Source organism: Alosa pseudoharengus, unplaced genomic scaffold (assembly GCF_046254945.1).
Source record: "Alosa pseudoharengus isolate Yale_2024_CS ecotype anadromous, Long Island Sound unplaced genomic scaffold, YU_APseudo_1.1 YU_APseudo_1.1_scf_20, whole genome shotgun sequence".
Taxonomy (NCBI): Eukaryota; Metazoa; Chordata; class Actinopteri; order Clupeiformes; family Clupeidae; genus Alosa; species Alosa pseudoharengus.
The window spans coordinates 22,198,493-22,220,972 of record NW_027468664.1 but is presented as its reverse complement, the minus strand read 5'-3'; the positions used below and the strand labels follow the sequence as shown (position 1 = coordinate 22,220,972).

General features: G+C 41.7%; 1 protein-coding gene across 7 annotated transcripts in view; it reads left to right on the top strand.

The window, feature by feature from the left end:
• LOC143136259 (scavenger receptor cysteine-rich type 1 protein M130-like) overlaps positions 1-16,883 on the top strand; it is a 46,666-nt gene extending 29,783 nt beyond the window's left edge. For 2 of the 7 annotated variants that reach the window (XM_076296861.1, XM_076296866.1), the window contains 20 exons: positions 7,122-7,433; positions 7,518-7,826; positions 7,935-8,234; positions 8,343-8,651; positions 8,778-9,089; positions 9,294-9,608; positions 9,911-10,225; positions 10,327-10,641; positions 10,888-11,184; positions 11,293-11,352; positions 11,539-11,856; positions 12,109-12,285; positions 12,536-12,634; positions 13,191-13,262; positions 13,345-13,428; positions 14,888-14,956; positions 15,220-15,279; positions 15,733-15,816; positions 15,949-16,089; positions 16,341-16,883. In XM_076296861.1, coding sequence (XP_076152976.1) covers positions 7,122-7,433; positions 7,518-7,826; positions 7,935-8,234; positions 8,343-8,651; positions 8,778-9,089; positions 9,294-9,608; positions 9,911-10,225; positions 10,327-10,641; positions 10,888-11,184; positions 11,293-11,352; positions 11,539-11,856; positions 12,109-12,285; positions 12,536-12,634; positions 13,191-13,262; positions 13,345-13,428; positions 14,888-14,956; positions 15,220-15,279; positions 15,733-15,816; positions 15,949-16,089; positions 16,341-16,381 — 3,989 coding nt within the window. In that variant the 3' untranslated portion in view covers positions 16,382-16,883. Of the gene's footprint in view, positions 1-7,121; positions 7,434-7,517; positions 7,827-7,934; positions 8,235-8,342; positions 8,652-8,777; positions 9,090-9,293; positions 9,609-9,910; positions 10,226-10,326; positions 10,642-10,887; positions 11,185-11,292; positions 11,353-11,538; positions 11,857-12,108; positions 12,286-12,507; positions 12,635-13,190; positions 13,263-13,344; positions 13,429-14,887; positions 14,957-15,219; positions 15,280-15,732; positions 15,817-15,948; positions 16,090-16,312 lie in introns of those variants that run through there. The other 5 variants (XM_076296864.1, XM_076296862.1, XM_076296863.1 and 2 more) reach the window with 5 other exon arrangements.
• Positions 16,884-22,480: the final 5,597 nt, after the last annotated feature.

Below are 22,480 nucleotides of genomic sequence, written 5' to 3'. Positions count from 1 at the left end.
CATACACACACACCACCCTCCCCCCCATACATACACACAATTTCATCACCCCCAAACCCCCCAATCTACCTTTTTAATTACTACTGAACTACAGATCCGCTACCCTATCTGGCAACTTACAAAGTGCGGTTATAGCTGATAGAGGGCCGCAAAGCCAATGATGCCTCTGCCCACTCTTGGACGGCCTCTCTTGGAGTCTGTGGAGTGTTGAACTCCTGAAGGACTCCTGTTTATGGTGTTCAATACAACTGGAAATGTTCCTGTCACTTTAAGTTGTATTCTTTTTTTTTTACAAAAAAATTTGGAAACATTATTTTAAGGTACAAAAAACTCTTTGGGGTTGCTTTAAAGTTGAGCTGGCTCTTGTGTGTCGACAGCTGGACTGTGGGGCTCCTGTAGAGGTGCTGAGAGCAGCTGCATTTAGAGAGGGAGATGGCCAGATGTGTGACTACGGCGTCTTTTGAAACAATTGCCATTCAGATTGATTGCTTAGTGTCCAGCTCAGGGCAACTAGCTTCTTCTAGTGCTCACATACATTCCTAGAGCGCCACTTGGCGGCCACTCTCAGTCACCACAGCCAGCTGGGCTTATGGGTGAAATGATCAAAGTGCTCTCTTTCGGTCACTCGGAGGCTGGAAGGTCCTGGGCTCAACTTCAACCCCAAGTATGTGATAGCCAATCTGACACTGTTACGATATGCTGTCTGTGCACTCAGGTAGACAGTACACTTTCACAAACACACCTCATCCACAAGGGGACACCAGTTTGCTTTGTTCACCTGGTAGCTATTTAAAGCCATAAGGAGCTTTAATGGAGGATGTAGTTTGGCATAGTGGGGAAGGCCTACCAGTTTCTCTTTGTTTCAGCCCTGGACCCTTTGTTGGATTTGACCTCTCCCCGTTTTGGATTTACTTTGTGTTTGGCTCTGTGATGGAGTGGCGTCAGTACGGTTGAGTATGTGCTCTGAATGCCACACCAATAAGCCTGCCTGCTAAGCTGCAGATCTAGTACTCTGGAGACCTGGGTTCCAGGCCCGATGGGGTCACTGTTCTCTCCCTTCGCTACATATGGTGTCAGAAGTGGGATGGGTTGCCGTAAGGCCATTGGAAGCGTGCCCAATGTGTGAGCTGTATGAGGGACCCCTAGGATAGGTTGGCCCCTGTGTGAGTGGCCCCAGATATGGGTGTAGCACTAGTGTGTGGGGCCCCTGGGATGGGAGAAGTATGGCTGGTGGATGTGTGAGGGACGCCAGTGTGAGTGAAGCTGAAGCATATGGGTATGGGAAGGATCCTGAGTGCTGGTCTGGTACTTGGAGGTAAGCTGGTGTCTTCTTGCATTGCATCCACCATTAGGTCATACACTTTGACTACCACACTATCATACACACCTAAGTTATGGACTCTGGTCTGGACAACACAGTTTCCTTACACTAATTGCGAGTTGGTTGCTGGGCCTTGACTTCCTAACAGACAAGTAATCAAAAGGCAGATATTCATGCTTGCATAGCCTGGGAGAGATCGCCAGTGTGCGCTCATGCCAAAGACTGCTAGGCTTACTGGCCGTCACAAGCTGCTCAGATTGAAAAGACAGTGTTGGATTGCACTGTCCTACTGGCATTGCCTGACATTGCCCAGAGACAGTTAGCACTGGTGTGAACCTGAACAGGGTGAACTGTTGATTAGGAGCGACCCCAGACAGCTCCCTCCACAGCTGGAGGGCCGTGTAAGAGGACAGGAGTGTCAGTGGTGTGTGAATGAGCCTCCACATCAACACACTAGAGATATACGCAGTGTTTCTTGCTCTGAAACACCTCTGCACCCCAACTGTTGGGTTGTCATGTCTGAATCAAAGCAGACAACACAGCGATGGTGGCATTTATCAACCACCAGGGTGTCTTACACTCCCCACAGCTCTGCCACCTGGTGAGGAGACTGTTGTGGGCATGCACGCATCTGTGGTCACTATGTGCTATTCATTTATCTGGTGCACAGAAAATCAGCATGGTCTTGCAGTCCAAAAGCTGCCCGCAACCATCAAAGTGGAGCCTAAACACAGACATGCCTGGACATCAAACACGCTTCAATGCTGGACAGGTCAACCAGTTTCCATAGTAATAATCCTAATAATAAGTGTGGTACTCGATCCTCGATGACAACCCATCGCTGGGCCTGGATAAGCACACCTGACTGCAAACGCCTCTCATGCCTTTCCCCAACTCACACTCATCTCGCACCCTGATGGCAATTAGCACGTCCTATTATCAGGGCTATTCCTATATTCTGTAGCATCGGCTTGATGAGCACTCCCGACATTAGGGACACGTCATTATCCAACTTCCGTTGTCGGCTTGTGTTCATGACTGCCAATCATGTTTTCGATGCATCCTGGTGGTGAGTCGAACCTAGCGTTCATGGGCATCGGAAAAAACTTTTTCCCAGTGAAAACATCATCATTCAACAGTCATCATTCCGCATCATTCACGTCACTTAATGTGTGAGTCAGAGGTCGGAAACTTATTTGATTGCTTCAGAATGTACAGTACATGAGGTCGGACTGGTTTGTGATGCGGCTATTTATAGCCCGCCAAAAAAACTCCTAAAATTTAGCAAATCGTGCGCACAATTTTCTATTTCAATTTCAATTTCAATTTATTTGTAAGGGACAGTGTGCAATTAAAACATAAATGTAAACATTTGATGCATTGCACCAGAGTTAGCTTTGTGCATGTTTTACTAAATAGTGCGCACGATTTACTAAATTGAGAGCACAATTTACTAAATAGTGCGCACGATTTACTAAATTGAGAGCACAATTTACTAAATTGAGAGCACAATTTCGTAAAATGAGTGCACAATTTAGTAAAACGTGTGTGCACGATTTAGTAAAATGAGCGCACATTCTCTCGATACACAAAAATATCTTGCAATGACACCTCCTGGGCTCCGTAGAAATTAGTTCAGAATGGTCACATCATCTGAGAGTGACCTCCCATTTTTTAATGTCTCGTGTTTTCCTTCAAGGAACGGAGGACATATTCATAACCTCACAAACTCAAACTGAAGATGAACATGATTAATATTGTATACAGTTTTTTACAATTGTTTACACACGTTTTCAAAACTCTGTGTCTATTTTTCAAAACTCCACACACAAAACCCACAACTGCTCACACAAAATGCAAAATGCCCCAAATCTCCAGCAAAATGACACACAACATTCAAAATGTCAAAAACACATGTTTAAAGCAAACATTAGCCTCACATTACAAACACTTTTGTCATAATAAGACATTTTGGATACATCATGTACACACTGTTGCTCAAAACCTAAAGCTCTTCTGTCTTAGGCTTTCTATTTGTATTTCCATTAGGGCTGTCAAAATAACTGATTAATTTCGATTAATTAATTTGAGAAAAATTAACTGATTAAAAAAATTAGTGCAGATTAATCGATTCCATATGACCTTTGACCCCGAGCCGTTCTAGTCAGTAAAATTTAGACTGTAATATGAAGGAGAGAGAAGAAAACGTGCTGCCTGGATCATTGATTGGAACATTTACTTTTAAAAAATGGCCTGATGGTGTTGATAAAAAATAAAGTGATGAAAATAAAGTCCTCTGCAATGAAATGCCTTGTATGTGAAAAAAAAACTTCTTCCCGAAGCACTTTTGAATTTGTTTCCTTAGCATATTAGGTCATATCATAGATTATTATGGCAATTATTTGAACAGTGAAAATAATAATAAAAGAGTTTTTGAACTTTAATGTCACTAATGCTGATTATTCAATGATTCATTAGAATTTAAATATTTCAAATACTTTCACAGCAAAAAATATATATGCAATTAATTTAGATTACAGTTTTTTTCAACTGCTTACACACTAAATCTTTGCTTGTCACACAATTTTCTAAACATGTCCTCCAAACATCATAACCTGACACCAAATCTGCAAAACCATACACTAATTCTCAGTGTTTGACTCAGTTTTCAATTGACTAAAACACATTTTGCAAAACACCACACACAATTTTCTACCTAACACACAGAAATCTAACAGGAAGTAACTTGATTTCGTTCTTCAAACACAACCCATCAAAATGCCACACTAAATCACCAGTGCTTCACTCTTTCTCTTCACATGTGCAAACACTCATTACTTTACTGAACACCATCCAATCATTGCCTTAGTATAGGCCTATGAGTAGACATACTGTACTCTCTAGGTATGGATTGAAATCCAATACGGTTGAAGTGTTCAGAACCAATGCAGATACTTTGAAAGGAATGTTCTACAAAAAGTCGACTTTATGTACAGTAAAACTTGTCTTTACTATATTTTTGTGTCTCCCCAAGTTACCCCCCCCCCCCCCCCCGCACACATACAGTAAACACACACACACACTTTTCTTTGGAAAAAGCAAAGTAATTTGATAGTAGTCAGTCATTTCCGTCTTAGGCAAGATCAGCTTTTTCAGAACTCCATGTACATCTGGTGGTCATTGTATTTTGCTTTGCTTTGTTCTTGTTGCTGTAAAATACTGTATTTGCAACAGCAAAATATTTCAATAATTCTGTGTATTTCAACTTCTCTCTGTACCGTAACTTTCACTCTTGTATGGAAATACATAAAGCCTATGAAAGACAGAAGAGCGTTAGGTTTTGAGCAACAGTGTGTATATGATGTATCCAAAATGTCATATTATGACAAAAGTGTTTGTAATGTGAGGCGAATGTTTGATTTAAACATGTGTTTTTGACATTTTGAATGTAGTGTGTCATTTTGCTGGAGATTTGAGGCATTTTGCATTTTGTGTGAGCAATTGTGGGTTTTGTGTGTGGAGTTTTGAAAAATAGACACAGAGTTTTGAAAACGTGTGTAAACAATTGTAAAAAACTGTAATTAATCACAGAGTATGTAATTAATTAGATTAATTGTTTTAATCGATTGACAGCCCTAATTTCCATACAAGAGTGAAAGTTACGGTATCAACAAAGAGAAGTTGAAATACACAGTAACAATGCAAGCAATATTGAAACCAAAAATAGTGATTTTTCCTAAATAATTTGCTGTTGTGAATACAGTATTTTACAGCAAACAAGAAAAAAAGCAAAGAAGAATACAGTGACCACCAGATGTACATGGAGTTTTGAAACAAGTGTGTGTGTGTGTGTGTGGGGGGGGGGGGGGGTTGTGTACAGTATGTATTCATAGGCCTATAGACCCTTTCAACTGCAGAAACAAACAATTCTACAGTAAGCGTTCCTAAGGCATTTCTGGAGGCACAGACAAATGTATTGAGCTAATAGTACTGTAACATGGGGACAAAAATAGAGAAAAAGACAAATTTTACATAAAGTCAACTTTTTGTAGAACATTACTGTAAGCTAAAGTCCGATTACTGTAATTTTCAAAGTATCTGCATTGGTTCTGAATATTTCAACCGGAAATCCTCTAGGAGCAGATTGAAAGGGTCTATACCTATATAGAGAGTATATCTATTCATAGACCTATACTACCTATAAGGCAATGATTGGATGGTGTTCAGTAAAGTAAAGTAAAGAGTGTTTGCACATGTGAAGAGAAAGAGTGAAGCACTGGTGATTTAGTGTGGCATTTTGATGGGTTGTGTTTGAAGAACGAAATCAAGTTACTTCCTGTTAGATTTTTGTGTGTTAGGTAGAAATCTGTGTGTGGTGTTTTGCAAAATGTGTTTTAGTCAATTGAAAACTGAGTCACTGAGAATTAGTGTATGGTTTTGCAGATTTGGTGTCGGGTTATGATGTTTGGAGGACATGTTTAGAAAATTGTGTGACAAGCAAAGATTTAGTGTGTAAGCAGTTGAAAAAAACTGTAAAGTATCTGCATTGGTTCTGAATATTTCAACCGGAAATCCTCTAGGAGCAGATTGAAAGGGTCTATACCTAGAGAGTATATCTATTCATAGACCTATACTAAGGCAATGATTGGATGGTGTTCATTAAAGTAAAGAGTGTTTGCACATGTGAAGAGAAAGAGTGAAGCACTGGTGATTTAGTGTGGCATTTTGATGGGTTGTGTTTGAAGAACGAAATCAAGTTTTGTAGTAGATTTTTGTGTGTTAGGTAGAAAATTGTGTGTGGTGTTTTGCAAAATGTGTTTTAGTCAATTGAAAACTGAGTCAAACACTGAGAATTAGTGTATGGTTTTGCAGATTTGGTGTCGGGTTATGATGTTTAGAGGACATGTTTAAAAAATTGTGTGACAAGCAAAGATTTAGTGTGTAAGCAGTTGAAAAAAACTGTAATTTATACTTTTGTGTAAACACATGCAGTATATTGGTAAGCCTGTTCCTTTTCTTATTCAGTTACTGTAAGCCAAGAGTTCACCTCTGAAAAAAAGACACTTTCAAGCTAACTGAAACTTGGTATTGGTGTTATTTTGGTTGGGGTCAACACTTTGGCCCAAAGTCATTTTTTAACATCATATTATTTATTTATTTATCCTTCAGAATATCCAAAGTGTTAGTCCAAAACAGATTGGTGTTTTTGCACATCTTGTTTCACTTTGTATATGTCATTTTGTAAGTTTTCTTTCTTGTTTGGTGCTACCTGCTCTTCTAAAGCACTTTGTGACCCTTGTGTCACAAAAAAGCAACAACATTCTGATGTTTGTAGACAGTCCTCACTGCTCTGTAAACGGTGAACAAGCCAAGTGGCTTACAACAAGCCATTAACAATTCCAACCAATTAACAAAGTGTACAGTATGTAAGGGCGGGGCAGCATTTCATTGGCTGTTAAGTACAAATATCAACAACCTATTGCAAAACTGAAAATGAATGGTGGACAGCATTGGATGGATTATGTCTCTTATGAACACCACATTTCATGTCGCACTGAAGCACTTTTTAAAGGCCCAAACCAGGAAGTAGTTAGTGCAACTCTGAACACCTGTGCCCAGCTCACGTGTTGGAGACAGGTCCAAAACAGAGACAGGAGGAGGAGCCAGGCAGGGCCGTGACAAAATTTTTTTGAAGGCAGACTTTTCAGTAACTAAACTGGACAATTGTGAAAGAATGTATGAAACCACTGTGAAGCCTCATGTAAATAACACATGGTTTATTTTTTTCTGTCAAACTCAGCTCACCTTGTGCCTAGACTGGCTGATGGTACCAGTTACTGTTCGGGAAGAGTTCAGTTACTCCAAAATGAGACCACCTATACTGTATGCAACGCCACATTTGACCTGCAGGATGCAGAGGTTGTATGTCGACAGCTGGACTGTGGGGCTCCTGTAGAGGTGCTGGGAGCAGCTGCATTTGGAGAGGGAGAGGGCCAGGTGTGGTCAGAGGAGATCCTGTGTGGAGGCAACGAGACTCAGATTCACCTCTGCCCAACATCCCCTATGAACCACAACTGCTCACATGAGAATGATATAGGACTGATCTGCGGAGGTACAAATAAAATATATTGTTATTGGATTCATGATAACTGCCATATTTCCCAAATACATTATCATCTCTTTTTTCCCACCCTAGCTGCTATGAGGTTGGTGAATGGCAGCAGTCGCTGTTCTGGAAGAGTTGAAGTTCTACACAGAGGACAGTGGGGCACAGTGTGTGATAACGGATGGGACCTGCATGATGCTGCAGTGGTGTGTAGAGAGCTGGGCTGTGGAGAGGCTGTAGAAGCTCTCAAAGGTGCTCAGTTTGAACAGGGCTCAGGAGGAATTTGGATGAGTGATGTGGAGTGTGTGGGGTCTGAGTCAACAGTGAAGAACTGCAACGCACAAAGATGGGGTGCAGAAAACTGTAGTCATCACCAGGATGCAGGAGTCATCTGCTCAGGTGGGCTAACTGAAAGCATTGATAATTTAGTTAATCACAGGCCTTATTACACCTGTCCATTATCATAATATGACTAAATTTTTATCATCAAAAAATGCCGAATTGCAGGAGTCCAACTGGTGGGCCGTTCTCACTGCTCTGGGAGAGTGGAGCTGCTTCATAAGGAGACCAGACACACTGTATGCAGTACCACATTTGACCAGCAGGATGCAGAGGTTGTGTGTCGACAGCTGGGCTGTGGGGCTCCTGTAGAGGTGCTGGGAGCAGCTGCATTTGGAGAGGGAGAGGGCCAGGTGTGGTCAGAGGAGATCCAGTGTGGAGGCAACGAGACTCAGATTCAACTCTGCCCAACATCTACACCCTCACACAACTGCTCTCACAAGCACGATGTTGGATTAGTTTGTAACGGTAATCTAAGGGTACAAAATGGAACAATTATTGTTCAATATTCCTTCTATTGATATTTCACTGAGTCAGTAAGAGCTGAGATGTATCTCTATTTTCTCACTCCCACAGATACAGTGAGGTTGGTGGATGGGCCCAGTCACTGCTCTGGGAGAGTGGAGGTTTATCATGAGGGAGAGTGGGGCACAGTGTGTGATGCTTATTGGGACCACTTTGATACAGCAGTTGTGTGTAAAGAGTTGGGCTGTGGTGATGCTGTAGATTCCCTGTCAGATGCCCACTTTGGAGAGGGAGCAGGGAGAGTCTTGATGGCTGAGGTTGGCTGTGTGGGATGGGAGACCAAACTGAAGTCCTGTTCTCATAAGGGATTGGGCGAGCACACATGCCAGCCTAAAGACAATATTGCAGTCACCTGTTCAGGTAAGGTGAAGAAGTGGCTGCAGTATAATTATGTAAATACCTGTTCCATTATTTAAATGAACCACATTATGCATGATGCATGAGGTTTTGGTTTCACAATACAAAGTTCTAATTATTTCCACACAGAACACAGAGTTCCCAGGCTAGTGAATGGTTCCCACAAGTGCTCTGGGAGAGTGGAGGTGGAACATGGGATCACCTGGGAAACAATGTGCAGTACCACATTTAACCAGCAGGATGCAGAGGTTGTGTGCCGACAGCTGGGCTGTGGGGCTCCTGTAGAGGTGCTGGGAGCAGCTGCATTTGGAGAGGGAGAGGGCCAGGTGTGGTCAGAGGAGATCCAGTGTGGAGGCAACGAGACTCAGATTCAACTCTGCCCAACATCTCCTATCAGCTACAACTGCTCACATGATAAGGATGTGGGGTTAGTATGTTCTGGTAAGAGATCATGTCCTTGGACATTAGTTTCATTCTTATTACCCTTATTTTAGAATTATGTATGTATTTACCTACAAATATTTTAACTCTTGCAACAGTTTCTTATGTGGTGTGAGGACAACATGGCTTGTCATCATTTTGCTGCTACAGACTTTTCTGTTTACAAAAATAAATTGAAGCGGTTTGTCACTGTGCCCTTTCCAGGATACACTGATGCCAGACTGGCCAATGGCAGTGACTCCTGTTCAGGCCGAGTGGAGCTCAAGTACCTCAGAGAGTGGGGCACAGTGTGTGATGCATCCTGGGATATGAGGGCCTCCAGCGTGCTCTGCCACCAGTTGAAGTGTGGGAGTGCTGTGGCTGTTGTCGGAGCAGAGAGGTTTGGTGAGGGGAGTGGAAGCATCTGGCCTGATGTGTTTGTGTGTGAGGGGAATGAAACTGGCCTCTTAAGATGTGGAATCTCCTCGTGGCGTCGAGCTGCATGCTCCCATAGACAGGATGCTGGAGTGATCTGCTCAGGTGAGCTCATTAAAAGACAATTAGTTTATTCATTAATTAATTGCACTTGTATGATTAATGATTGATTAGCTGACAGAAAAGTTTGGACCCCCATAGACAGCATACATTCTGCTCAGATGAGCACATGAAGACCATCTCTGGGGAAAAAACATTAGGAATGGCAAATGTTTAGGTTGCTCAGCATAAATGCATTGGTGATTGATAACTGATTGCCTTTAAGTATTCATGTATTATTGCACTTTATAGTTGATAAAAACTGTCTATGCATATAAACTGTATATTAAACTGAAGAAGTTTTGCAGGTTCCTCCCTCTCCCAGTACATTGGGACGGTGCGCTTGTCTGGAGAGAGGCGGTGTGAGGGAGCGGTGGAGGTTTACGTCAGTCAGAGGTGGAGGAGAGTTCTGCTGGACTCCTGGAGTCAGTCTGTAGCCTCCGTGGTGTGCAGACAGCTGGCCTGCGGTTCTGCTGTTAGGTTCTTTGGTTCTACTGCCACAGATGGTGATGGGTGTGTCTCAGGGATCCATTGTTCTGGACGGGAGACTCATCTGGGAAACTGCAGCTCTCCACAGATACTAAACTGTACTTCCAGCCAGCAGGGGACCATCGTCTGTTCAGGTGTGTACATTGCAAAATCTATCTAATCTACGTTCCTACAGTACATCTATAGATAAAACTCTTTTTCTAGTGTTTTCATGCATCTCTATTCCCCATATCAGGCCCTCAGCCAGTCAGGTTGACAGGATCTGGAGGAGACTGTGCTGGCAGGCTGGAGGTTCTCCACAACGGCTCGTGGGGGACTGTGTGTGATGACTCCTGGGACATGCAGGATGCCCAGGTAGTGTGCAGACAGCTGCAGTGTGGCACAGCTCTCAGTGCTGAGGTCCCTGCATCCGTTCCCCCAGGAGATCTGCCCATCTGGCTGAGCGAGGTGAACTGCACAGGAGACGAGACGAGCCTGTGGGAGTGTCCCCCAGCAGAGTGGGGGCGGCACGACTGCTCACACAAAGAGGATGTGCGGGTCATGTGCTCAGGTACAAACACCTTCAGGCTGCTCACTGCGCTACACATGTTCACAGTGTACCTTTCGGGTAGCATGCCCATGTGCTGCACACACACTAGCACCCCTCACACATCCACCAGCTGCACTTCTCCCATCCCAGGGTGCCCACACACACTTGCACCTTACCCATTCTCATTTGACTCTTTCAGTGTGGTGTAAGAATTGTGGTACTGTCATAGACAGAATTACTTTCATATGAGATATCTGTTGTCCACAGGGTTCATTCAGCTGAACCAAACCACAGACAGTCGTGGGCCATGCAAAGGTGTAATAGAGGTCTATTACAATGGCACCTGGGGAAACATATGTGTCAATGGCATGGACACAAACACAGGCTCTGTGATTTGCCGTCAGTTAGGCTGTGGAGGACTAACGATGACCATTGATGCCACCCCAACTAAAGCCAAGCAACTGAGCCCTCCACAGTGTAGGAAGCACGATACACACCTTGAGCAGTGCAAACCTTTTCAATGGAAAACAGACTGCAGGAAGGTTGCTGATCTAGAGTGTAAAGGTCCGTATTGGTACCCCTAAAATTATGATGTAATATTATTATTATTATTCAAATGGTAAGCAGTTGTGTAGTATGTGGGTACTACTTTTATTTTATTTTTTACTTCAGACGCAGGAACTGAAACAAATGTTCATATCATACACAAAGAGTCAGTTAAGGAATGTCCAGGTGAGATCAATGCTGTGTGTGTGTACGAGTGTGTGTGTGTGTGTGTGTGTGCGCTCATGTGTGTGTACGTGCATGTTTGAGTGTGTGTGTGTGTGTGTGTGTGTGTGTGTGTGTGTGTTTGTGCATGTTTGAGTGTGTGTGTGTGTTTGTGTGTGTTGTGTGTTCATAATCTCTCTCCTCTTCCAGTGTCTCCAGAGCTGAGGCTGGTGGGGGGTCCCACTCGCTGCTCAGGGAGGGTGGAGGTGCTCCTGCAGGGAGAGTGGGGGACGGTGTGTGACGACTCCTGGGACAAGAGGGACGCCCAGGTGGTCTGCAGGCAGCTAGACTGTGGGGAGCCCGTTGATGAAGGTGGAGAGAAGGGCCCATTTGGAAGGGGAGGCGGCCCCATCTGGCTGGACGAGGTGAACTGCACCGGCCATGAGCACCACCTGTGGGAGTGCTGCCGCGCCCCTCTGAATCAGAGTGACTGCATCCATAAGGAGGACGCCTGGGTCACCTGCACAGGTGAGGGAGCACTCAGATGATGTAACTACCTCAGCAAAGACAAAAGATATTGTACATGAGGTGCAGAGAAAAACAAGTGAGGGAGCAAAAGATGACCTCAGATGACCTCAGAACCGTTTTCAGTGATTATACTTTGACATTGTAACTGACTCCTAAAAGACATTAAAAACAGATGATATAAGAGATAACATACTTTATGATATAAATACCTTATGCATTTTAATGCAGATGAGTTTATTTTGCTCTCTCCAGGGCCTCCACCTCCCACCACCCGTCCTCCAGTCACCTCTGGGAGAACCACAGGGCCTCCATGTGAGCCTGCAGGGCTTCCTGTCTCTCCAGCGGCTGCAGCCACTTTGGGGCTCCTGCTGCTGCTGCTACTGGGCTCACTGGCGGTGCTGGTGGGGCAGAACAGGGCACTCAGGAGAGGTGCTGCAACAACTTCATTGTTTCATCAATAAGTGTTTTTCCAATTGATTTCTGCTTTATTGTGCCGTATATGTTTGTCTAGAAATAAATTTCAAATTCTGTATCGGTTTGATAATGCATGCATTTGTTATGCATGTGTAAATTAAGCCTTAATGCCATCAAATGCACAACATTAATTTTAGTCAATGCTTTAATTCATGACTGTATATTAAATATGAGTAGTCGGTACTTTACTCTTCCTATCCTGCAGCTCTCTACAAAAGGCAACACGTGGAACTGAGTGAAGCTGTCTATGAGGAGCTGGACCTCAGACTGACCACAGCCGGTTCCTCCAGAGGTCGTCATAGAGGTGAGAGATCATCAGCCTGGGTGTACGTGCTCCTCAGACACACAAGCTATGATGCTCATTCCACCGAGGCTAAGTATGCAGACAAGCATGTAGCTTACTATAAAAAAAAAAAAAATAAAAAAAACATATCACACGCTGAGGAAACAAACACACTATTTGCAGAATGCCTGAATTAGTTCTCGGGTCTGTGAAAAAAAATGTTTTGAGTTTTGAGCAGGTGCTACTGTCCTACTGATAAGAATCATTAGTGAGAGTTGGAGTGAAACTCATTAGCGCTTCGTGTCGTAAGATCAGAAGCAGTAAACCACAACGGCTACACAGCTGCATCAAAACACGGAGGAGCGTATGGGAAAGGGGAGGATCATAACTGCTAAACCACAGTGTGCAGTCGTGGTGTTTGCAAGTAGGCTAGGCTACATGAAAAAATGTAATAGACTGCACGACTTAATGTGTTGGTCTTTGTTTTATAATGTCCCTACAAATGTGGAAACCAGTACACTGTATGGCTATATTCGTTTAGGTCAATGAATATAACAAAGCTTTTTCCATCTGACAGCACGCGTCCTATCTGATGCTCAAAATTCCTGGTACGAAGACGTGCAGGAGGATGAAAGGCGACCCATCTCAGGTAGGGGGAGAGAGGGGGGTTGCTCTCTTTTTGACAAGCTCCTGTCGATGTCGGATACTGATTTCTCTTTACTTCTGTATAGTTGCTTCTCTGAGAGAGCCAACGGAGTACTATGATGATGTCACTGCTGATGACAACGAGACCAACCTCGATGATATGTTGACAGGTTTGTGCTCTGATGGGCTTTAAAAATATACTGTTGTTCTGATCAGTGCTAGTAATAGGGCTATTACTTCTACTACTACTATGTTGTTATTTTGATGTATTACCCCTAACTAGTCTAAAGGGGTTGACAACAGGAGCAGCCAGCAGCCCTCCAGCAATGGCCAATAATTTCGCCCGTCGGATTAGATCTGTCCGATTTTTCAAATATGTTTTATTTTATTTCATTTTTATTTACAAATATCCGATTCATACAGCAGGTGCTTAACTAGGTAAGAGACAGAACACCAGAACACCTTCTGTTGCTCTGTGCAGTCTGCCAGCGCTTCACTTTTGCGCTTCCGTGCGTCTATCTTGAGCGGATAGACCACCTCGAAGGTGCCGCTTCTCGTGGACGGTGCCGTCTGATATTATATTCCTTGCAAATAGCGACAACTTCGTTGCAGATCAGACTCACGGTCTTATGAAACCTGGTAAGATGAACGAAACATTTCCTTTCCTTTCCTCTGTATAGGCTCTATTTTCGCTGTCAACTGTCCTCTTTGAACTTTTTGACAAAGGCATTTTCTCTCAGCTAAATCCAAGCTAATTTTATAGAATTATGTAGTAGGCTAGTTTATGGACAATTATTCGGATAACCGTATTTATTAATGAACTGTTAAGTTAGGCTACGTGAACACATGCCAGGGTATCACACTCATCAAGCTGTAGCTTGCCAGGCGTATTGATATCTTATTGAACTCATCTCGAGCCCCTAGCACCCACAATATATCAATGCGTTAAACTATAGCGCCATTAAAACACATTCAACTCTGCACGGTAATATTATATGATTTCATTAGGCTATTGATTAAATTGACATTGTTGTTTATTATTGCTATTCTCCTTAATGTATTCTGACCTACATTTTAAATTGTTCCCTGTTAAATTTAAGTATTATATTATTTTGTAGGCTATTTGTATGTCGCGTTGGACAAAAGCGTCTGCTAAATCCCATAACCATAACCAAAATTTATTGTAGGCAAATAATAAACATTGTCTGTCAGGAGGTGGGTCAAACAAGTATTTAAGAATACAAGTAATATATACGCTACTATATCCAAAGTAATAATTAGAATAAGTTCTTTTCCGTGTTGAGCAGTCCATCATTGCCCAAATTAGGCTAGTGTAGGCTACACATTCATAACGCTATTCACAATATTGAAAAGGAAGATAAAACATTATTAAGAGTATTTTATCACTCAAGTAGACCATCAATGGACTTATATGCTTTTTTCCGAGTTAGGAAACTTTTTATCCATTCGCCGTGTGCGTGTAGACCATCCACCGAAGCGCGTTTACATAGAATGTGGCCCGCGGCCAAAGTTACTTGCTGACCCCTGATGAAGTTTTGCATTACATATATTGTATTTCATACTATTATATTGGCATGCATGTAAGATATGTTTTGCTTGGTTCAAAAGAGACGAAGACAGAGGAGTACGATGATGTGGATGACGTCACGAGTGTGGAGAAGTCGTCTGAGGTGACTGGTGAGTGAGATCAAACAGAGACCGTGGCAGTAAGTTTGCTCGTCAGTAAAAGGGGAGCAAATTCACACAAAATGCACAAATATTTATAACAATCATTGTCAAATGTCAAATGTCGTTGCATGTTGCATTTGCACACGGTAGCGTTTTTTTTGCAAAGGTGCTAAGCATTTTTAAAAATCGGGATATTGCATGTATCTTAAATTTCTTTGTTTGAGCAACTTTTTTATTGGAGTCTAAACGATTGTACAACCATCCTTCCACAGACTACATAGAAAACACAGGATATGATGACGTGGGAGACAGTGATGAGGGACTCATATCAGGTAGGCATGTCATGAGAGCAGGCTCTGGATCAGTGGTAGACTACTGTTATTCCATTATGCCATGTAGAACTTATGTAGAATTCAATGTTCAAATGAGGGTTATACAACAATTAGTTCCAGTCAAACTATTTAATAATTCTGATTGGATGAGAGGCATTACACAGTGGTGGTATCCCTGGACAGCTCCACTTGGACTTTTCACTGTTTCTAATCACTCAGAACTTTCCATTAATTCAAAAAGAGAGAGCAGTGATTTCATAATGGCATATTTGACCGTTATTGAGTGAGAAAATGGAGTAAATAAAGTAGGGTGGCTTCAATTTAGCTGGATCAGTGGGGCTGGCAGTGTTGTTCTGTTAGCCTATGCCATGTATAACATGCAGCTGAAACGAGAGAAGACATAAAGCCAGTGGCTGGTGGAGTTGGATGATTTAATGAGAGGATTTCTGTCAGCAGAGTCTTTGAGAGGGGAGGGGCTAGAGGATTATGATGACATCACCACTAATGACAATGCCGCTAAAATGACTAAAGATGACCGTATGTATCAGCATTTTATGAGTTTATAATGCCATACCATATTCACAGATTAAATACACACATGAAAAATGTACTGATTTTGTCCTAGTCTTTCTTAATGAGCATGGCTGTTGGATGTTTGTCTAATTTAAGCAGTGGAGGAGACAAAGCATGCCAATGAAAAAGAACAGGAGTATGATGACATCACCAATGAAGACAACCTTCGATTTCCATCAGGTATCGCAGGGATGATGACAGCAGACCAAGATCAAGAGTATGATGGTGTCATCACTGGTGAGTCCATTGTCCAGTTAAATGTGTTGTTGTTGTTGTTGTTGTTGTTGTTGCTGGGTTTACTTAACATTTTAAGATTTCAACTGATTCTGTCACTCAATTTGTATCTAATGTTATTGGACAAATATACTTGTTAAATGCCTTAGATATTACTATAAATAAATGAACACAAATTCCTTGATTTCAGTATTGATCAGTATACATTTTTGTTTTAATTGGTCAGTGTTGTGAGTGCCTGTTGTTGTTGCTAGGGATTGATTATGGTGATGTCGGGGCGGAGTCTGAGGAGTGACACATGAAGAGATCAGCAGAGCAGAGGACTCTCATCAGCTGTGGTGGACTGGAGTTCTGAGCTTATTGATGAGATGCCAAATATATTTGATAGTTTATGACAAAGTATGTGAAATGATTATTTTTACAATGGATATTTTGTAAGTGTTATAATGCCATTTTTATTCCAAAAATTGATTTTTATGTTTTTTATTGTGTGATTTTTAGGCCATGTACTTTTGTGTTTTTTCTTGCAAATAGCATTTATATTTAGCTAAAAAAGTGTTAAACTTAAAACATTAAAAAAACTCAAAATTGTTTGCTGTGAGCGGTAATAATTTCACCATTTCTTTCAATAACAAAGACTTGTAAGCAAGCAATAGCATGAGGAATACAATTATCAGTGAATCATTTTTCTGCTTTGTAGATATTTTCTTTGATATTTAACATCGATGCATTTTTTTTTTTTTTTTTAGTATATTTTTTTGGGCTTTTTATGCCTTTAATTATAGGACAGTGGAGAGTGACAGGAAGTGAATGGGAGAGAGAGCAGGGCTGGGATCCGGAAAGGACCACGGGGCGGGAATCGAACCCGGGTCGCCGGCGTACGGTGCAGGTGCCCCAGCCAGTTGCGCCACAGCTGGGGCCAACATCGATGCATATATTGTATGTTAATCAGTGTATAACAAATTCCTAACTACCATTACACTGTTTTTGTACTGTGAGTCAATTTGGCAGCTGAGACACCCCTAAGTAAATCAAGATTAGCAGAGCAGAAGTAAGCCAATGCCGTTTCCCTTACTAAAACACTGTTGTAACAAGCTCTTATGAGCAAGAAAATATCTAATGCTCAAAGCTTCCCATCTCCATGCTAATATGTGATTGGATGACATGTTTTCTGTGTGTATCTTGACTGGACAAATTCCTTAGTTGGTTGTATGAACCCCCTACAGGCCAAAATGTGCAATTGTTTGAAAGCCAAATACATTTAAAATGCTTCTGGTCCTGTGATGTAAACCTGATAAATAAACAGTATTCCTCAATAATGCTGCAGTGTACACACTTACTCTATTTCTGAGACTTTCTATAGTTGATTATGTCTGGGATTTAAAAAAAAAGTGTGCACAGGGAATCTTCAGATAAATCTTACACCACTAACATTTTTCACAATCAAAATAGCTTGCTGCAAATAGACTCTCATGTTTATGATGCAACATGTTGACTGAGTGGAATAGTGTATGGCTCAGTCAAAGCACTTTGTTCCTTACCCATACACAGATCCAGGACTACAAACACCAAATGTGGATTAGGCTAAAATGAAGGATTACCTTTTCACTATACACAGATTTGAATGTTATAAAAAAATGTTCCTTCATTACTGGAGGAATGGACATGTACAGTATACTTTATATGTCTTAGTGCAATACTCAATAGAATGAGATATACTCAAATAAAAAGAGAGGTTTTGGACAGGTGGGTGGAGTGTCCTCCACTAATGTACAACCCAGGCCTAGAGGTCATGGTGAATGAGCGCCTAATGGCATTTAGATGCTGCTGTCCATTCAGACAAAACACAGAAATTCAAATGTATCAAATTTTTGTTAGAATACAACCAACAGGCTCAGACAGCGCACCATGGTGACCCTGACTACTTATTCCTGTCATGGGCCTGGTGATCTCTGCTGTCAGGAGCTCCACAGCACCCTCCCTTGCCACATGTAAAACTGTGGTCAGATCATGAACTGCAGCTAACCCTTAAAGAACTGTTTATATTCCTTGTGTTCGGCAGCTGAGACAGCCAAAAGTCCAGAGGTCATGGTAAAAGCGCCTGATGCAATTTAGAGGCTGCTGTCCATTCAAACAAAACACACGCCGGAGTGCAGGATAACAAAACATGCTGATCTGATGGCAGGGCCGGAGTGGGGCCACTTTTCAGCTCGGGAGTTTCAGGGCCAAGACCGGCCCACTTTTCTAGTGGTGGTGGAAATTGGATAAATAAGGCAACATTTCAGCTCTTATCCTGTAGTTTTTATTATAGGCTACCAATATTCCACTATTCCACAAGGATAGCTTGATAAGTTAACAAAAACAGGAAGGAAGAAATAAAGCATTTGAAATGTATCCCACAATTCCACTAAGAGGCATATTGAACTACTGTACATGTTTTTTTCTGCATGGGTCAGCTATCATGTTGTTGTTTGGTGATTTGCTCCTTTACTACACCCACTTCTGAGAAAACAAGGCATATACGTTGATCATGTAGCCTACTGCTGTCATATAGCCTACTGCTCTTTCTTACATAAAATAACTTTAATTCATATGGTTAACTCTATTATCCTTTCTACTTGTCCCTGTAGTCATAACTAATTTCGGGCTCATCATTTTCAGCGGGGGACTGGCTGATCTGCTGCTCAGAGGCTACTTTTGTTTTTATGCCTAGGCTATACACAGATCAAGCTTGAGTTGTGTTATCAATATTTGCATAATATTTGCAAAGTCTATGAATCGCCATATTGGATGATACAAAAAGGCTAATATTTTAATTAATTTAATATGTTACTTGAATAGGTTGACAACGCTACAACATCCAGTAGGTTATTAGCCCAATTACGCCGTTATAATCATGGCTATAGATAGATAGATAGATAGATAGATAGATACTTTATTGATCCCCATGGGGAAATTCAAGGGTCTCAGTAGCATACAGACATCACACACAACATGCACTTACAGTAGAAATGGTAAACATAAGTATAAGTATAAACATATAACTAAACTCCACTGTACAATAAAGACAGTAGAAGATAAGAAAGATAAGAAAACTAACAAAACTAAATACTAAATACACTATATAAATTAAATTAAGAAAGTCCAATGTGCTTGAGGGTGATCAAGCATAAGACGCTTGTAGTGACAGGGCCGGGTAAGGTGCTAAAGGGAGTGAGTGTCATGGTGAAGGTGCAAAAGTAGTCCAACCATAGTCCTTTAGTTATGTGTGCATGGCTAGGTGCTCAAGAGAGTGAGTGTCATGGTGAAGGTGCAAAAAGTAGTCCAACATTAGTCCAACAGTGCAACAGTGCAAGAGTAAGGTTTAGAGACCAGCTTAAATAATATGGACAAATAGGAGAGTAAAGTATAATGTAGACAAGGTAAAATAAAAAACTATTTCAGTGCAAGAACAGGTTGAGGTAATAGGGTTATAGCCATTCATTAATTCAGTATTGTAGCAGAAGCCTGACCGCAGCCATTGATCATGTGTGCTAATATAGCATGAAAAACAGTGTAGCAGTAAAAACGTAGTGAAAAACATTAGGCTGTGTACATTAGTAAAACAGAAGTAAAACAGTAGTAAAAAGTAGTAAAGCAGTAGTGGGCAGTCAGTACTCAAACATGGAGAGGGTGGAGAGGCAGACAGACTAAGCAGAGAAGTCTATCTCTCCTCTTCCCTTTAGTGAGGCATTGAACAGTTCAATGGCCCTAGGAACAAATGACTTCCTCAGCCTTTCAGTTGTGCATGGCAGTGAGCGAAGTCTCCAGCTGATCAAGCTCTTTTGCTTTTTGATAGTGCTGTAGAGCTATCTCTCTTTACCAGTTGCCTTATGTCTGTCCTCTTCAAAAAAAATGGAAGTTTGGCACATTTGGCAGCATTTTCTTCCAATACTTTTTGTCTTTTCTTTCCTGGCCTTTTCAGTCCCTCATGGCGTCTTTCTACCATCCATCCTCCCTGACGCTTATCACTACGGTAGGGCCGGCCCGGCTGGTAGGCTATCTGAGAAAACTTTTTAGGAAAGACGGGCTATATGGACCCAACTAAATAACTTTTCTTGGGAGGGGAGAACAACCCATGCAGAGGCTGCGGTGTTAGGCATAGAATGCGAACGTGTGTAGCCAAGTTTAAGAGAAGATATAGATTAACGTGACAAATGTCAATATTTTTCCCTCGACCGGCCCAAAAGTGAAGCGGCCCATTCTCCCGATTACCCACTCCGGGCCTGTCTGATGGCACGTCTAAACATTCACTACACAGGCTGTGACAACTTTTTATTTGATTTGTTTCCATCATGTGCCCTTAGAGATGTGCTATGAAGAGGAAGTTCACTATGGTGGGGAGGGACAGTGCATGTGTATGTGTGTTTGTGACAGAGAAAATGCTATATATTGATTTGCCTGAAATAATTTTACTTATTTCAGCCAATATGTAATCGGCCTATGCAATAATTTCAACAACCATGCACCGTCAAATACTTCACCTCCCAGCTGCCATTTGCTTTGGACTAACCACAATTGTTACGTCATGTATGGTGGATCCATGAACGAATAAACTGTCAAGTAAAAAAGTAAATGGTTTTCCACAGGGCTTTGAGTTTTTCCCCAATTGGTTCGTTCCGAACAGAAACAGTATTTTAACATTTCCGGTTTTTGGACCAACCCTAAAATGTATGTTCCTGAACCGGTTAGAACAAAAAAATAAAGATCCTGAACCGGTTAATAACGTTCCATGTCAGCTGCGGGACATACAAATAAGTAGGCTGATCATTACTTACGACTTTAAAATTCTGTTGTTAGTCTACATAATTTTCCTTAAGTCTCTATCCTATCATCAAACATTAAAAAAGCACTATAGGCTACATTATGTAAGCGGCATAACTGTAATTCTGACATGCCTACATTTGTTTCAGTATTATACATGAATTAAGGAAAATGTCTACCATGTCGTTTATTGGCAAACAACTGAGCACATATCCATTATACTTCTTACATAGCTCAATGGGTGCAAATGACAAATGGGGCAGGCTACATAGCTGTCATTGAGAACTTCAATTGACCAAACCTGGTCAGGGCCCAATCAGTGCATTTGTTTCTCCTATGTCATCAAATAATACAAAACCACAAAGCATTACAGAAGCATCACTGTAGTTCTTACATCCATCCAAAAGCCTATTGGCATGCGATCTTTATTAGGCTACTTGCTGGCGGCAAGCTTCTCTATTACATTTCTCCTGATGAGTAAACGACCGGAAGTGAACCTCACCAAATCGTATTGCACAGAAATCTTGTCAAAAAAAAAAAAAATAACGGTGTTAACCGGTTACCATTATTTTGGATAAACGATTCTGTTCCGGAACATAAAAAAAAGTAAATGTTTCTGGTTTCGTTTCTGTTCCTAGCAAAACATCAAAAGTTTCTGGTTTTCGTTTTCGTTCCGTGAACCGGTTCAAGGCCTTGGTTTTCCATTCATAGCCATTCCATTCACAGTTTCTGAATGACCACCTTAGGACAGGCCAAGGCCAGCTGTTGCTGTCCGCGGTGCTGAACCATGGTGCCTATTGATCAGGAGTGCCCAAATTCTTCCCTATAAAGGACCAGAAGTTAATCTGAGTGGAGGGCCACGGGCCATAAATAAGAGTTCATGTTATGTCACTTTACATTAAATTGAAATGCATCACTTTTTTGTCAGAATACCACTGCCTCAGACAGCGCATCATGGTTACCCTGGCTACTCACTCCTGTCATGGGCCTGGTGAAATCTGCTGTCAGGAGCTCCACAGCGCCCCCCTTATTGCCACATGTAAAACTGTGGTCAGATCATGAACTGCAGCTAACCCTTAAAAAAACATTGTTTATATTTATTTACTGTAATATTCCTTGTGTTCGGCAGCTGGTACTTCCAAAGGTATGGCAGAATGGCAAGATAATAATAGAAAATATCTAATGCTCATGGCCTCCCATCTCCATGCCAACATTTCACTGGATGGGCGATATGTTTTTTTGTGTAACTAGATTGAACACATTCCTTAGTTGGTTGTATAAATGAGTAATTGTTGTCAAAAACCTAGAAATGTAAAATTCTTCTTGACCTGTAATGTAAGCCTGAATAGATGATAAATAAACAGTGTCCATCAATTAAACTGCAGTTTACACACTTACTCTATTTCTGAGTCTTTCTATATTTAATTATGTCTGGAATTTCAGAACACTTATACAAGGAGGGCTTGTCTAGAGGCAACATCTTTAGATACATTTTACGCCACTAACATTTTCACAATCAAAAATCACATGCTGCACATGTATAGGTACTGTGTAACCCTCAAGTCTGGCAAAAGATTGAGTTTAGCGGCAT